General features: G+C 34.1%; 1 protein-coding gene across 1 annotated transcript; it reads left to right on the top strand.

The window, feature by feature from the left end:
• The first annotated feature begins 216 nt into the window (after positions 1–216).
• Positions 217–4284, top strand: LOC107609391 (amino acid transporter AVT1I). The gene is made up of 3 exons (XM_016311347.3): positions 217–438; positions 2532–3142; positions 3543–4284. Exons 1-3 carry the CDS (start codon positions 258–260, stop codon positions 4068–4070), a joined length of 1320 nt encoding a protein of 439 aa, XP_016166833.1. The 5' UTR covers positions 217–257; the 3' UTR covers positions 4071–4284.
• Positions 4285–17901: the final 13617 nt, after the last annotated feature.

The raw sequence follows: 17901 nt of genomic DNA, 5'->3' as shown, positions 1-17901 counted from the left end.
ACGAAAGAAAATGAGCCAACTAATAATAAGTGTTACAAGAAAATAATCGGGATCGTAGAAAATATATTATATATAAATTGAATTTTTGCATGAATCTTGTGGAGTTAGCTAGCTAGGCAGTGACTGTTATATCAGCATGCACTTTGAAAAAGTAAAAAGTTAGAATATCATAAAAAAAATAAAAATAAAAAATAAATAAATAATATTAATTAATGCATGCTAGGAGCTTCCTAAGATGCCTTTAAATATCACACACTATGGCGAGTGTTGTGACATCATTACATTGGGGCCTGCCTCTAACTGTAAACCCTCTTCGTATTCACATAACAAACATGGAAGCAGCTCTGTCTACTAGCACAACAATGTCCCCTTCTACCACCAATGGTGGAACCTCATCTTTTGCCAAAACCTGTTTCCATGGGGTTAATGGCATTTCAGGTTTGTTATTCCACTTTCTTTTTCTCATTTTCTTCCTAGTAAAACTAAAATTAACCTTCAATATAGAGTGTTTCATTATTTTTAGTGAGACTTTAAAGTCAAATTCAAAATTTATTCAGCAACTATATACTTATGCTTTCTTTTCTTAGTTATTATATAGAGCTGAAGAGAATGGATTATATATTCTAATTAAAAGTTTCCAAATTAGTATATCCTATGGCATATGGGAGCACTTGAGATCTGCATGCATCTCACATATATGTAATCTAGTTTATGGTGGCTATCATATCTAAACTCACTCAAGGATTCTGTTTGCAACTTGAGGAATTTATATTCACTAACATATACCTATTAACTATTTCAAAAATTTTATATGTTTATTCGTAGACATTAAACACCTACTTTTTATTTCTTCTTTCTTTTAAAACAAATTTAAAAACTTTAATAGAAAAATCTAAAAATTGAGAACTTCTACTTAATATCACTGAACATATATGTGCAAAAAAAGTGATGATATAGGATTGATTTAATTATTATTATTATTATTATTATTGGCAAAGTTTAGAGGACCAGTAATTTTATTAAAATTTGGTTAGTATTTAATCAATTAAAAAAAATGAATAATCTCATACAATTAAATATAATTTTACACTATTAAAAACAATATTAATAATTATCTGATGACTACATATCATAAAATTTACGGCTCTACCACTCCTCATTTTTATTATTATTATTATGGAAAAGTTTAGGCCAGCAACTTTTTTCAAATTCTGGCCAGCATATAACCAGTAAAAAAAAGTGAACCGGATGAAATCTCACATCAATCTCACACCATTAAAATTATCATTGATGGCTACAAATCACAAAAATTACTATCCCTAGCACTTCTCTATTATTATTATTTGAAGAAAGATAGTAAGATACGGAAGGTGAAGCTACAGGCCTACAGCCCCGGAGTTCACGAAAAAGAAACACTCTTTTTAATGATCACTTTATGTGAATTAATACTTTGTCTCAACTCACGCATAAAGTTGTTGAAAATAATAGATGGAAATATAAAAAATATTTTCTTTTTCTATCTTTCAAATTTTAAGATGTTGCTTAAATTGTTTGAGTCTTTTTTGACATTTCTGACGCATGAGTCTTTTGTGAGATTTATCGATAAAGCGTGATTAAAAATACTTATATGTGATGTTGGTATTTTAATAACATGAGTTTGTATTTTAATATCAAAAAAATATTAAAAAATTATTATAATTTTTTTAAAAATATTTTATATATATATTATGTCTTTGTTTCATATAAAAAAACTAAAATTAGTATGTTTGTATGTGGCGTATCATATCATATTTCGTAGATATACACATCTTTTTATGTGTCCAAAAAAAAATTAAAAAAAATTAAAGAGATATTTTTTTCGTTGCCTTTTTTCTTTTGGAGTGGCCAAATTAAATAATATTATTGATATCGATGTAAAACTTTTCTTTTTTTTTTTTTTTGACTAGTTTTATATATTTTTTGAAGAGGGGAGCGGCCGGGGACAATGATCCAACCATCCCGGCTGCTGGTGGTAGGCCAATAATTGCTTTAAAATTTAATTTTAACATAAAATGCAAAAGCAACTTTTATGTTTGAAAATATCTATAAAAACGATTAATGATTGCATTTTATTTTCCTAAAATTTACATCCTCTGCACTTTAATGATTGAATTATAAAAATATATAACTGATGAACTCAGCAGAAATTATTTGGAATGAAATCAAAGAAATTGTTTATATATTATTTGTATATATAATATGTTTTGCACATAACTTTTTAACAAATAATCAATCATCAGAATAATAAAACTAGACATAGCAGAATAATTAAATTTTTTTATAATAGCATGATCAATTTTTTATATATTTTTTTGGTGTCTAATCAAAATATTTTATATAAATACTAAATACATATCTTTATATGGTATTGATTTTTGAGGTCTGTATAGCATAATTATATTATTTTGTGTTATCTAAAATCTGTAAATTATGATGCAAGTCACAAATTTCTATAATTTAAGTATTTAACCCTTTCACTTGTTGTACTTCAGGAATTGGTATAGTGTCTATACCATTTGCATTAGCCTCAGGAGGTTGGTTAAGCATAGTTTTTCTGTTCATGATATCCATAGCAGCATGCTACACAGGCTTATTAATCAAAAGATGCATGGACAAAGATTCCACTATTGAATCTCTTCCAGATATTGGTCAAAGAGCATTTGGAGACAAAGGAAGGTTACTTGTAAACATTGCAATGAATTGTGAACTTTATTTGGTCATAACAGGGTACTTGATTCTTGAAGGAGATAACTTGAACAAATTAATATCTCATTTTCATGTGGATATTGGAGGATTGAGAATTACTGGAACACAATTCTTTGTTCTACTTTCAGCACTGATTATTCTCCCAACGGTATGGTTAGAAGATCTAGGTAAACTTCTATCATATGTGTCAGCAACTGGGGCCTTAGCATCAATTATATTTCTATGTTCGTTGTTGTGGAATGGTACAATTGATGGAACAAAACTTCATAGCAAAGGAGTACTCTTTAATTGGAAGGGAGTTCCTGCTGCAGTTAGCTTGTATGCATTTTGTTACAGTTCTCACCCTGTCTTTCCAAGTCTCTACACTTCCATGAAGAACAAGCATCAATTTTCTAATGTAAGAAATTTTTTTTGTTTTTAACCGGTAATTCATTGCTTAACTCGCTGTTAATTAGAATTTAATTAAAGGAAACAGAGTATATATATATATATATATATATATATTTCTGTGATAATATTAGGGAGACAAAAAAAAAACAGTCAGAACTTGTTTTATTTAGCATTTTATTAATTGTCGCAACAATAAATGAATGTTAAATAAGGCAAGTTGCGGCTGTTTTTGACTAATTTTCTTTGATTACCAAACATTTCCATATTACTGTGGTTGAAAACAGTTAGATGTGTGGTATCAAAAGTGTTACTAGTACTGATAGATAATGATTTTATAGTTTAACATGAATATCTATATTTTTGGTATGAATTTACATCTTGACACTATAATTGACCTTCTGTTACAGGTTTTGCTGGTGTGCTTCACATTGTGCACTTTAGTATATGCAGCAACAGCAGTTTTGGGATACTTAATGTTTGGATCAGAGGTTGAATCAGAAATAACTCTGAACCTTCCAAAAGAAAAGCTCAGTTCAAAAGTGGCAATATACACAACTTTGGTTAACCCCATAACCAAATATGCTCTGATGCTAAGGCCAATTGTGGATGCCGTAAAAAGCGTGCTTCCAAATCACTACAACAAAAGGCACAAGCTCACACATGTTGTTGTTAGTAGCATCCTTCTCATTTCTACTGTGGTTGTTGCACTCACTGTTCCATTTTTTGGATACCTTATGTCTCTCGTGGGTGCATTACTAAGTGTCTCGGCTTCATTCCTAGTGCCAAGTGTTTGTTACTTGAAGATTTCTGGAACATACAAGAAGTTAGGGTGTGAAATGATCATCAACTACTCTATTTTCTTTGTAGGTACTGCAATTGCTGCCTTTGGAACTTACACTTCACTCCTACAAATAATTAAGCATTTAAAGTTGTAATTTATTATAATATTTAGTTTTTTTTTTTTTTTTTAGTGTTACTATGTTAGTGTCAATTTACAATATGTATTATTAAATTAATGTATTTGGATCCAACTAAAATTAAGATATGTAGTAATAAATGTTGTATATATTGTGAGTAATGTGGTTACATGTCCCAATCCGTATAAATTAAAGTAACATCAAAAGATGGATTACTCTCCATTTCAGTTTATTTCTTGTTGTATATACTCTTTTATCCTTAATTCCTCTTGAATGTATAGTGAAACATAAAGCTCTATGTTGGAGAGGACACACATTAATTCTGAGCCTTTGTATATGGAAGCAAGATATGAACAAACTTTGCTTAAGAATTTGATTATTTGGCATAGAAAGTCCAACTAGTTCACTTACACTGCGTTTGAAAGAGAGACTTTGAAATTGAGAAATATAAATTGGGAGATTAAGACTATGAGATGGAGAGTAAATTAAATCTCTTTAATATGTTTGGTATAAGGTGTATAACACTGAATTATATTTTAATATCTTGTTTAGTTCAAGATAAATATGAATATAAAATAAAAATATTTCAGTCTTTTGTATTTTTACTTTTTAGAGATATTGAAGGAATTAAAATTTTATATCCCACGATAGTCGGTCTTAATCCTCCCCTCCCACTAAACACTACCTTATTATCTTTTGAGTTTACTACTATTTTGGTTTTTATAGTTTTTATAAAAATTGAAATGGTTCTTAATTTTTTTTTTCTTTGTTCAAAATCATTCTTAACATTAATTTTAGTTTTAAAATCATATTTTTAGTCTCCAACATTTTCTTAAGGCAAAATTATTCTTTTATTTTTTATTTTCTCAATTTTGCAAAACATTTCATTCATCTTTCATGATTCATAACGTAACAAAAGAAATTACTCACAGTTAACACCAATGCAGGTCTAATAATAAAGAATCTATGTTAAAACTTCACATAACTATCCTGGTGAGTTTTTTTTTTTTTTTGGTTATGTTGTGAGTGACAAAAAATGGATAAAGAGTTTTGTAGGAATAAAAAAAAAGAAACGAAAGAAAAAGTTTGTCTTTATGAAAAAAAAAATAGAATAAAAATGATGATTTTAAAATTAACGTTAACGTTATTTAAAAAAATATTAAAGACGATTTTAATTTTCAAAAAAAAAAAAAACGACCAAAATAGTACTTCTAAGTAATTCTTGTATTTAGCTGTTGGATGCATCGATGGAGAAGATCTCATATCTATCTATGTATGAATGATTCATATAAATAATTAAATATATCCTTTTTAAAATAAGAAAATCTTTAAGTACACTGTTAAATAATCATTCTCCTCCTGTTCTGTCCTTTTCAAGTTTTCCTTTCTCAAGTACTTTCTTGTTGTAATAATCTATAAATATAAATTACGAGATTAGAGCTATAAATAGAAGTCACCATAAATAGAAATACGTGATCGTATTTCATGTAAAAGTACACTTTCAATTATAAATATTTCTTTTACAATTATATATATCGGAAAAGCTCTGCATACAAGCCCTAATGGCTTGTATGCTTTACAAGTTCATTAAACAATAAAATCAAAATATGCGCTGCTTCAGGTACGTTGATTACACGCGCTATATAACATCGCGTGTATATCTAACTACCAGATTTAAAATATTTCTTTCCCTTTTCGTTTTCGTTATTTTGAGATTTCGTTATTCTTCTTCTCCCGCGTCTTCCCTCCTTCTTCTCCATTGTTCTTTTCTTCTCCTTTTCTCACTAGCATCTTCTTCGTTTAGGTTACCTTTGTCTCTCTCTGCAACTCGAGCTTCGTTTTCTATTTTTGATTTGTTGTTTTCCGAAATCAAAGTTTGATCTCGTTTTGAAGATAATGGATCATTCAACCTCAGATTGTCAGTTGAATGCAGGCAAAGTGGATTATGAGTCAGAATCTAACGAAGTCCCTAAGATTTGATTTACATAGGATTAGTATGAATTTTCTTTCAGTAATTTGTATAGCATTGTGTAGTTGAAAAATTGCTGAACATTGACTGTGAAAGTAACACGTTTACCTGAATCTGTCGATTCAATGTATTAGTTGTGATTAATTACCTGGAATTTGTAGCAGACGCTCGGGTGTAGATCAATTCTTGTTTGGGTGTATTTTAGCTAGAAGTGTGGGTGTATCTACACTTTACTGGTTTTTTGTTATTTTAATTGACTTGTTGTTGTTCAGGTGTATTATAACAGACATGATTAGGTGTGTTTTTAGTTTTTGAGATGGTGTATATCTGCAGGCTGTGTATTTACAGTTTATGGCTTTAAAAGTCATTCTGTAGTTGAGTTGTTGCGGTTCGGGTGTATCGTATTAGACATGATTGGGTGTATTTGAATCATATCTATGGGTGTATTTACAGTTCTGACACGGTGTATTTTGCAGCCTCTCTCAGTTGTTGATGACGAGCTTGTTCCAAAGGTCGGAATGACCTTTACCACCCTTGAAGATGCTGGAAAATTTTACAGGAACTACGCCAAGGCTGCAGGTTTCTCTACAAGAGTTCGGTGCACAAATAGGAAGGGAAACGAGATTAAGAACCAACTGATTACATGTAACAGAGAGGGAAAATGGAAATCTAAAATATCTCCGACCGAGAAGACCAATCCAACAGCTGGTCTAAACTGTCCTGCAAGAATTTATATATACACATTGAAGGATGTCGGTGCTTGGATCATTTCAAAGGTTGTGCTGGATCATTCACACCCCTGCTGTCCAAGCAAAGCAGAGATGCTCAAACAGCACAAGGAACTAAGCATGTCCATTCGTCGTACGATAGAGAATAACGAGGAGGCCGGTATCAGACCAAGCAAAACCTACCAATCATTTGTTGCGGCTGCCGGGGGTCACCGCGAGTTAAATTTTATCGAAAAGGACGTGAGGAATTACATTACCAGGGAAGTGCGGAATGTTTCCGAACAAGAAGATGCAAAGGAATTCGGGAAATATTTGTTAAGAATGAAAGAGAAGAATCTGAATTTCTTTTTTGAGCTCCAACTCGAAGAGGATCAATCGATTAAGCTGGCTTTTTGGGCCGATGCAAGAAGCAGAGCCGCCTTTGAGTATTTCGGAGACGTCATTTCATTCGACACCACCTACAATACAAACAGGTAACAAACTGTCCCTGTTTATGATGCCAAATTAATTTATTTTTACGAATCCGCAGTAGAGGTGTATATTGGCTGTTTCATTGGGTGTATGCGAAGCATTTGTTAGGGTGTAGCTAATGATTTTGCATTCTGGACCATGGTAATTTGTTTCAGGTATAATTTGGTCTGTGGTTCTTTTGTCGGGGTGAATCACCACGGTCAATCAACACTTCTCGGATGCTCTTTGATGAAGAACGAAGAAATTGAATCATTCAAATGGTTATTTCAAAGCTGGCTTCGTTGCATGGGAGGAAACGCTCCGAAAGGGTTTCTCACCGATCAGTGCGCATCCATGAAAAGGGCTTTAGAGGCCTGTATGCCAACAACAGTTCACCGCTGGTGCATTTGGCACATCATGAAGAAGATTCCAAGCAAATTAAACGGGTACAAAGGACATGCCGATATCGAACAAGAAATGAGCCAAGTTGTTTGGAACTCTCAAAGCAAAGACTCATTCGATAGGAATTGGAACGATTTTCTGCTGAATTTTGGTCTTGTGGACAACAAGTGGCTTTCAGGTAATGTCTTTTTAAAATCTGCATCAGAGGTGTAAATTGCATGTTTTCTCGGGTGTATTTATAGACTGTGTTTGGGTGTATTATGCAGATCTGTACGAAGACCGTCACATATGGGTTCCTATCTATCTGGATCACCATTTCTGGGCAGGGATGAGAAGCACACAAAGGAGCGAGAGCATGCATTCATTTTTTAACAAGTATATCACCCGGAACAGCTCGCTTATTCAGTTCGTCAAACAATACGATAATTGCCTCGGAAGCAGGGAGCAAGCAGAGAGAGAATCAGATGCTGCAGATTTTCATACGGTCATACCGTGTGCAACCAAATCCTGCATTGAAGCTCAGTTTCAAGATGCGTACACTCACGCAAAGTTTAGGGAAGTCCAAGCGCAATTCAGAGGAAAGGCGAATTGCATCACCAGACTAAAGAATTCCGCTCTAGGCTATTCAGTATACGAAGTCGGAGAACAAGTTTCCAGCTCAATATTCAACAAGTTCGTGGTTACTTACGACTCGGTTGCAGCCGAGGTAAAATGCCATTGCTTATTATTCGAGTCGAGAGGGATACTGTGCCGTCACGCACTAAGCGTGTTAAGCTTCGAACAAGTAAGCCAAGTGTCACCGAGATACATACTGGAACGATGGAGCAAGAAGGTAAAGAGGCGACACACACACATCAAGAGCAGCCACGACGAGCCACTAATGGAGCCAAGAAGCAAGAGGTTCGACCAATTGGTTTTTCGTTCGCAAAATATATGCGAATTTGCCTCCGAATCGGAGGAGCTGACTGCAATTCTGCACCGTGCGTACGATAACGTCATGGCCGAGATGGAAGCATTAAAAGCCAAAAGGAAGGGGACATCTTCTTTATCCCACGAAGACGCCAACTTGGAATCCGTTAACGAGCTTCAAAGCCCGCCAAGGATTCGAACAAGAGGACGTCCAAAAAACAGGCTAGGTTCAAAGCTGGAGAAACAGATCGCAAATGCCACAAAGAAGAAGAAGACGAAAGTTTTAAGCGAGGTAAAAGTAATGTTCTTTAAATTTGTGGCGATTGAGTTTATTTTTCTCGTTAATAGTTTAGGTAATGTGTGTGTGTTATATTTCAGATAAACCTGTTTGATGCTGCATCAGCGGCGCATTCAAATTGCAGCCAATATCAAGGACACGTTATGAGTTATCAGTTTAGGGTACCAGCAGCAGGGGATAACTCCTTGGGTGTATAGTTTTACAGAATATGGGTGTAAAAGCACTGTTATTTTGGGTGTATTTTCGTTAATTCACAATTTAGATATAGACACATATATAGATATATATAAAACAAAAGCTGTAAAAATTCTCAGGTTATGGGTTTATATTTGATTTGATGTTTTTCTTCATATTTTAGTACATGTAATTCATACATTTTGAATACAGCGCAGACAGTTTGGGTGTATATTTTATACAATCTTGGGTGTATTATTAGACTTGCGTTGGGTGTAACAGTTTATAATTTGTGTTTATATATGCCTTGATTTTTTCCTTCATATTTTACCACCTGTAATACAGCCTTTGAATACATCACTGACAGTTTACCAGCAAAGATATTTTAACTATGGGAAAAAATATACATGGAATAGAAGTTGTTGTTAAATGGCAAATATTTACATCATTTGTTCAATTTATAAACTACCAAGCAGATGGATTACCCAGTTTCTATATCAGCAGAATTAATCTGACAAAACGGACTCAATAATACAGAGGATGGCTTCGACAGCCTTATAGCACTACTCTCTCTAATTGCCCGATCTCTCTGTGTATTCATCTCACTGAATAGTATCCGGGAAGCGTACTCCACTCTATAGTGGTCCACCTCCTCCTACAATAAAAAAGTATATTCTGTTTAAACAGCAATATTAATTCAGTAAAGTAATACAGAGTTATATGGTTCTAAAGACAGTTACCTGTGGCCAATTATCCCATTGATACTTCCCCTTTTTGATGTTTTCCGGCTCAATTATCTCCATCCACTTCATAACGTACACAGCGCAGTCATAGCTGAAAACGAAGAAAATAAATTACAAATCTCATTTACAAAAGTTTAATGTTCAGACTCACAAATTTATACCTTGTTTTTTGGCCTGATATTTTAACATATGGTGATTTAATTTCCTTCTCCCTCTCCCCTTTCTGAAGAGGTTCCCCGCCGGCATATGTTATCAATCTTGAAAATACGTATCCCTTAAATACGAAAACAAATCAGTAATACACCCGAATGAATGGACATGATACACCCAACTGAATGGACAATATACCCCCATCACAACTAACAAAATAGACCTATCTATTAAAGTAAAGAAGACAGAGGCAACTTACAGTGAATTTATTAATGGCCTTTCTCTCATCGGTGGGAGCTTTTTTGTGTAGCGGGTCAAGTATTTGACATTTCCGCTTTCTTGTATTTATCAGCCATAACCACCAATGCCCCGCGTAGCAGACATGGGCAAAAATCTGAAGGATTGCCACACATGAAAAGTGTGTTATTTTATTTTGCAAATAAGTAAATAAGCGTACTAACAAATTTAGCAAACGAATACTTACATATGGGTGCGAAGTCAATTTTTTTCTATCTATGAAGGGAATGAAACTTGGGTAGGCTTCCACCCTGAATTTCTTTTTCGTTTTCGGTGATACGAATTCCCCGTTTGGGTGATCCGAAAGTGCCATGCACTGCAAGAATGGGAAACAAGAAATGAAATACTAAACTTACACCCAATCGAACGTGAAAAATACACCCAAATCAATACAGAAAATACACCCGAAGTTCGTAGAAGTAACACTTACCACAATATAGGGGGGAGACAGTATATTTGTTCTTGAAATCTCTTTTCATTTTTGTTGTTGAGGATGAGGCAAATGGCAGATACAATCTAGAAATATATGCCGAAATCAATTTTACATTAATAAGCATTGTAATTGACTTTGGTGTAAAAACATTAATCTTATTATAATATTACCTGAGATTCTATATCACTTTTTGCCTGGAGGGAAGCAAGGTGCATTCTCAACAAAATGTATTTTCCTTGGCCAATCAGAGTGCACATTTCCTCATACTCGTTAGTATTGCCATCTGCATCTTCTTTCAGTCTTGTCCCCCAGATGTAGTACTTTTGTTTCATATCATCCGTAATCTGATATAATCCCCGAGGAGTTTCAAACTTTGCAGAACTTTCTCCCCCAGTCTCCCTCTGAATTTGTGGACTTGTGTTTTTTCCCTTCGCCGTGCTGCTTGCTATTCTTTGGACCAAACTGTCCAATTGTTCTATCAAATTCGCAGCTTCTGGAGATTTTTCCCTTTCTGTCTCCTGCGTTGACGCCCCCTCCTGGCTTGAATCAGTCAATCCAAGGCTGAATGATGGCACCCCTGGATATGTTTTAGGAACATAGGAAGCTGTCCGTGCCATCATCAACAGGGCAGCAGCGTCTTCTGCGTCTGGATGACTGCGTCATCATGTATAAGAATAAGAATAAGAATAAGAATATACGGATGATAAGCAAAGATTGATTTTAGTCTGATGAACTTACATTTTAGTTGGAGATGGGGGAACCGTGGGTGTGGTCTCTTGAAGTTGTTTGGGGGTTTCAGGAGTGCTGCACAGTTACAAAAAATTAATCACGGCGTAAAAGAAACTAATCAGGAACAATATACACCCAAACTGTTAGCTAATATACACCCAAACTCCAAACAAATATACACTCAATACTATTTCTTACCTTTCTGTAGTCCCTTCAATCTGTAGCATAGGGGTTGGTTCAAAATCTGTCTCAGTGGTTGTTTGGGATGCCGGCACAAAAACCTGAATCGGGACTCTAAACAAGAAGAAAAATGAAAGGTTAATAACGCCTTTGAAAATAATAAGGTTATAAGGTTGAAATATTATTGGAAAACTCACATTGCAAGCGCTTCGGACGGTGTCTGTTCCCTCACAACCATCATATTCGAATCAGACGGACTCAACCTAAAATACACCCAAAGAAATTCAAGAAATACACCCGAACAATTCAAAAAGAAGACAGGCTTTGTTTTTTTGAGAACTTACATACTTGCAGTTTTTGCTTTTTTTTCCTGCCTTTTTTTTTCTTGAATAAAATAATAAAGGGCTTTTTTTTCTAAAAAAAATATATACAGAATTAGAAGTAGAAGGGTAATAGAAGAACAAAAGTAACGGTTATTTAAAAGAGAAATTACATGCTCTGTGACGGCTGGTTTACACTACTCTGTTCTGTGTGTCCTTGAGAGGAAGGACCATCACTTCCCAAGTTCACAGCCGGTATTCTAAAACAGATTTCATGTTATTCAGACAAAATAAGATACAGGTATAAAATACACCCAAATGAATGCACAAGATACAACCAACCGAATGGACAATATACACCCAACACAACAAAGTTAATATTCCAACTTATTAAACAACATACACCCAACTTGATCCACACAATACACCCAAATGGTTCCACAAGACACACCCAAATCATGATAACAAGATTTTATTAAATAATAAAGCTTCTTACGTTTCAGACGACACATAGCGACCTTCTGTCGATCGCAGGTCAGGTTGGTTCTCGCTGTGAAACAAGAAACAATTATTAGCATACAAAACACAACAAAATATGAAATAGACAGCCCAGCAAGACATACCCCTCTGCAGCAGATTTATCAACGTTTTGCCCTAGCCATTCATCCAGTTCGTCACTTGATATTTCATATGTCTCACTACATTCATAAAAGAAGATGTTAACAAAAATAATTACGACGATAGACGGTAATATAGCTTACGAGGTACTGTACCCGTCAAAGTATTGGTCTTCTTTAGGAGGTGAATCCTCCACGAGAACTTTTTTCTTTTTTGGTTGTGTTTTGGGTGGAAAAAAAAGAGTACCAATCAGAAATAAAAAATTAATTTTATCACAGAATATTATGCAAAGAAGTGCTTACTTTTTTTGTGTTGTTTTTGTTTTTTTCTTCTCCTTCTCCTTCTCTGCAGGTGATGATTCTTCGCTCCTATAAGTTAATAATAGACACTTCAGTTAATACACGAAATCTTTATAATGAAGCCAAAAGAAAGGAGTAATAATTTCACGACATTACTCATCACTTTGTTCAGATTCAGATTCTGAATCAGAATCTGGCTCCTCTTGCCTCTGCTTTCTTTTTCTGGAGTCCATTCTGGAAGGCAAACAGTGATTATTTAGAACATACTAAAAATACACCCAACGTGATCAACAAAATACACCCAACTCGAAAAAGAAATTACACCCAAGTATGGTACTTACTTTTTCCCCTTTTTGATGGGGTGTTTTCTTGCTGAATCCTCTGAGTCTTGTTGAGTCTCAGACTCAGAGGTAGAAGTGTCACTGTCAGTAGCTGTTTCTGTCTCCGAAGACGATGTTGGACTCGCCTTCCTTTTTTTTGTTTTTTTTATTTCTTGTTTTTTTTCTTTTTTTTCTTTTTTTTTTCATTTTTTCTCTTGCTCTTGTCTCCGCCATCTTCACAATCCCCTGAAACATGAGATATTTTAGCTAGCAGCATTCAGGTAAATAAAATACAAGCAACATATTATGTTTACTTACCAAAATTTCTTCTCTTTCTGCAGTCATTCTTTCCACCAACTGCTCCTTAGTCCAGTTGGCAATCCAAGACTTTGGTGGTCTTTCAGCCCTCTTCTTGCCTTTGTTTTCAGAAAGATGAAAGTATATTATCATGAGGGCAAAGAGGCAGCCATCAATTGCCTTCTTCTTCTTCTCCTGGTAGTCTGTGATGCCTTTGATCAAGAAGGTCAAAACATGCCCCCCCCCCCCGTTTCTCTCCGATATGCCGTCCATCTTAAAAATTGGGGCGAGGTGCACGGGCAATATTTTGTTTATCGTCGTTGGCAAAAGGAACGCCATCTGTATGTAGAGGATGAATATCCTCTTGAACATCAGGCGTTCCTCTTCGCTGCCAACGCCTATTTCCATCATTTCATCGGTAAGACTTTTGAGGGTCTTACCCTGGAATCTTCTATAAATTATTTTGTCATCATCAGAAAGTTGCTTATACTCAACTTTCTCAGGAAACAGATTTCTTACAAAAAAGAAAACAACAAAGTATCAAAATCGGTTCAAAAATACCCAAGCATCAACCTTAAATACACCCAATCATGAACTTAATATACACCTATAGTTACCTGTTGCATTGATGCCAAGCGCATCACCTATTATCTTTGGTGTTATTTGGAAAGAACCATATCCTGTCTTCAGTCTGTTCTCCCCAAGTTTGAAGTTGTTTGCCAGTTCCCTTAAGAGTTGGTGATCCACCCTTAGAGGTGGGACGTGCATCAACCCACCAAATCCGAGATCCCTGACAATTGCCTTCTTCTCCTCAGTCATGTTTCTGAACTTATCACTCAGGAGATGTGTGGCACACTTCAGGTCTTTCGTTTGGTTTCTTGCTGCCATTTTATCTGAAACGAAAAATACACCCAAAGATATCAGTAAGATACACCCATATATAAGAGTCAGATACACCCATTAATAACAGTAAGATACACCCACAGATATGATTCAGATACACTCATTGATAACAGTGAGATACACCCATAGATATGATTCAGATAAATCCATATATATCAGTCAGGTATCACTCAAACATGCTTCAATATCAAATTAATTGAGATATCAGTAAGATACACGCATATATGAGTCAGATACACCCATTGATTACAGTGAGATACACCCATATGTAAGAATCAGATACACCCATTGATAACAGCGAGATAGATATTATTCAGATACATTCATATATATCAGTCAGATATCAGTCAAACATGCTTCAATATCAAGCCACATTACAAGTTCAAGCAGTATACACCCCCCAATCTACGGAATAAACCCCCAAAAATCAACAACAGTAGCAGGAGAACTTAGAACAAGAACGTAGAACGACGTAGAACTTAGAAGAACGACGTAGAACTTAGAACAGTGTAACAAAGAAGCAAGAATAGTAGCCCAGTAAACCCTAGAAGAACGACGTAGAAGAAAAGTAGAATATACAGTAATCTTAATGAACTTACGTTGAGTGTTGTTGCTTTGTTTTCTCTTCAGATTCTTCACGGAGAGTTTGATGTTGTTTTGATGGAGGTTTCGAACAACAATTTGTATATTTTGAACTTTGATTTTTGCTCGAAAATGGGAGCGTTTCCTTGTTTTCGAAGCGTTTTGAGAAGTGGAAGAAGTGGAGGAAGTGGAAGAGTCTGCCATACGTAACCGTTTGTGTTGAGCGCGTGATTTTGACGCACCATGTGATGCTTCTTTATGCGCGTGTCTTCGATTTGGGCTGGGCCAACTTGGATGCTTGTATACTTGTATGTGTAGCAGGCCCGTATATATATATATATATTGATTTAGTACTATTTTTTAATATACATATATATATATATATATATATATATATATATATATATATATTGATTTAGTACTATTTTTTAATATACATACATTTTATTTTTTTATTAATAAAATTTAAAAAATAATTTACATTAATAAAATGAATGAAGATCAAATTTATGCATAAGTCTTAAATGAAAATTAGTTATACGTCTATCCTAAACATATCTATATAAATTATAAATTGAATTACTGTAACTTGATTTAGTTATTTACATAAAAGTCAAATCATACCAATTTGATATGACCTAGTAAATCGAAATAGGTAATTCGATTTACTAAAAGAAAAGTGAGATAAAATTGGGTCTTTAATAAATCAAACAAGCCACTTTTGATATATAAGAGGATACAGTTCTAAGAATAAATCGAATCATCCTGGTTCGATTTACTTCAAATGTTTCTTTTTATGATTTACATTCACAATCTCTCTCCCCCCGAAAACCCATGTCAGAGATAATTTTGAGACATAAAGCAACAAAGTTCAAAATTGCGGTCATAGAGAATGACCCAAATCATATATACCGATTAGATAGAATTGTCTATATTGCTGATAACATTAATGAGAATGTGAGTAAATAATTTTTTTTCTTCGTGTTAAATTAAAAATATTAACAATCATTAGTAATTTAGAATTATTAGATTATAAATGTTAGTGTTTTGTCGATTTTTAGCAAATCGATGGTGGTTCGATTCTAATGGTCTGGGAGCGAAACCTACTCCTCTTTTGTAGGTACCGATTTTTCTATAAGTGAATCAAAGGTCCTTGAATTAGACGAGCATTTAGAAAAGTAAACGGTTCAAAAGGTGTAAAATAAGATTTTTGAAAGATAAACTGAATGAAATCGAAAAATAAAAAGGTTTGCAATGAATTTAAATAAAGCGATAAAAATTCCTTCGATTGAATCAAAGGACTTTTGACATAAAAATTAAAGATACTGGAATATAAATTGAGCAAAGAAATTAAACATTACTTGAAAGGTAAATTTGACAAGAAAGTAAACTTTGCTGAAATTGTAAATTGAAAACATAAAGACATGGAAGGAACCTTACAGAAATCGAACTCGAATGCAGACTCAGGAATTCGCTGGGATATGAGTGTGCTTGAGTGTATTTCTGAAGAAAAGTTTCAACCTTGATTTCCTAAAACTTTCTAATATTTATAACTCATTTTCATAAACTTTGGGTAACCGTTTTCGCTTTTTTGCCCAAAAGTGTTACTAACAAATTTTTAATTCAAAGAAGGTCTTCGATCTTCTTCATTCGAGTAACTGCTCGATTCTTCACTCGAGCAACTGCTCAATTTATCGTTTCCATTGAACCCGTGCTAAACAATTTTCACTTAATGCTTGCATGTGTATCTCTTTTGGTCTCTGCTTCCATTTCGAACTTTATCAACGTTTCGAATCGACTTAACTTTCGAAAGTAATTATTTTGACTAACAGTTAGTTAGAGTAGTGAGTTTAAAATTTTTTCTATTAAAATTTTTAAATTAGAAAGAATAGTGATTTAGAATTGTTGTAAATGTCAGTGAATGTAGATTTTGTGGAGATTTAATTTTTATAGATAAAGCTAGAGTAGTATATATGATGGAAATTCTAAGATTAGATTTTGGATATATGATATGATTGGACTTTAACTTTTTTGAAAAGGATTATCACCACTTTTGATAAGAGTACTTAATAAATTATAAGATTATGAATTTGACTATTATTTAATTTTTTTTTCAACGAGTCATGAATAAGATTAAATTTTTTTAATATAATTATTTGTTGATTATGTAAAGTTTGTTATGAATTCTTAATAAATGTTTTATACTATTATGCAGCGGACTTGATGTATTAGTAGTCTGAGGAGACAGTATGGTATGTCCTTGAACGACTGGGCTATACCATACTTACAGACTGCTAAATTATACCATCTTGTGAGGCTCAATGACACCTAATTTAAGCTAGATGAGCCATCAGTTAGAGCTTTTGTTGAGAGATCGTGCTCCGAGATGCATAAGTTTCATATGCCATTCCGAGAGTGTACCATTACATTACAAGATGTAGTGTACAAGCCAGGCCTTCCGATTAATGATGACTACATGAGTGGATGTCTGATAGACTTCGAGAAGTGTATTTTGGGCGGTTAACCTGCTTCAACTTGGTTCGAGGAATCTCTGGGTGTGTTGCCTCCTACAAACTATATTGACAAGTTCATTGTGAAGTGCACGTTGTTTCAGGAGACATTCAATGAGTTTCCTCCAAATGCAAACAAGGAGACTGTGAGGAGATATGCAAGAGCGTATATTATAATGTTGCTATTGACTCATTTGTTTGGTGACAAATTTGTGACACTTTCTCACATCTAGTAGTTGCCTTACGTAACTGGGCTAGACAACTTGGGCAAATACAGTTGGGTGTCCGCCGCTCGTGTACGGTTGTATTGATGCATGTTTTGTGTTACCAATAAGAACGTCGTTAAGTTGATTGGTCAATTACAGCTACTACAGTCATAGATCTTTTAGTATTTCCTTACTTTCAGGCTTGTTAGGTTTGACGCATTTCATTGGCTGCTGGCGTCAATGTATATATATTTTTTAAATATCTTATATCATTTACTAGTCATTCTATGCTTTGTCATTATTAACCTAATGTATCAGATCGTAGGTGATTG

Source organism: Arachis ipaensis, chromosome B7 (assembly GCF_059453495.1).
Source record: "Arachis ipaensis isolate K30076 ecotype BB chromosome B7, ASM5945349v1, whole genome shotgun sequence".
Lineage (NCBI taxonomy): Eukaryota > Viridiplantae > Streptophyta > Magnoliopsida > Fabales > Fabaceae > Arachis > Arachis ipaensis.
The sequence above is the reverse complement of the archived record's forward strand: the minus strand, read 5'-3'. Positions and strand labels throughout refer to the sequence as shown.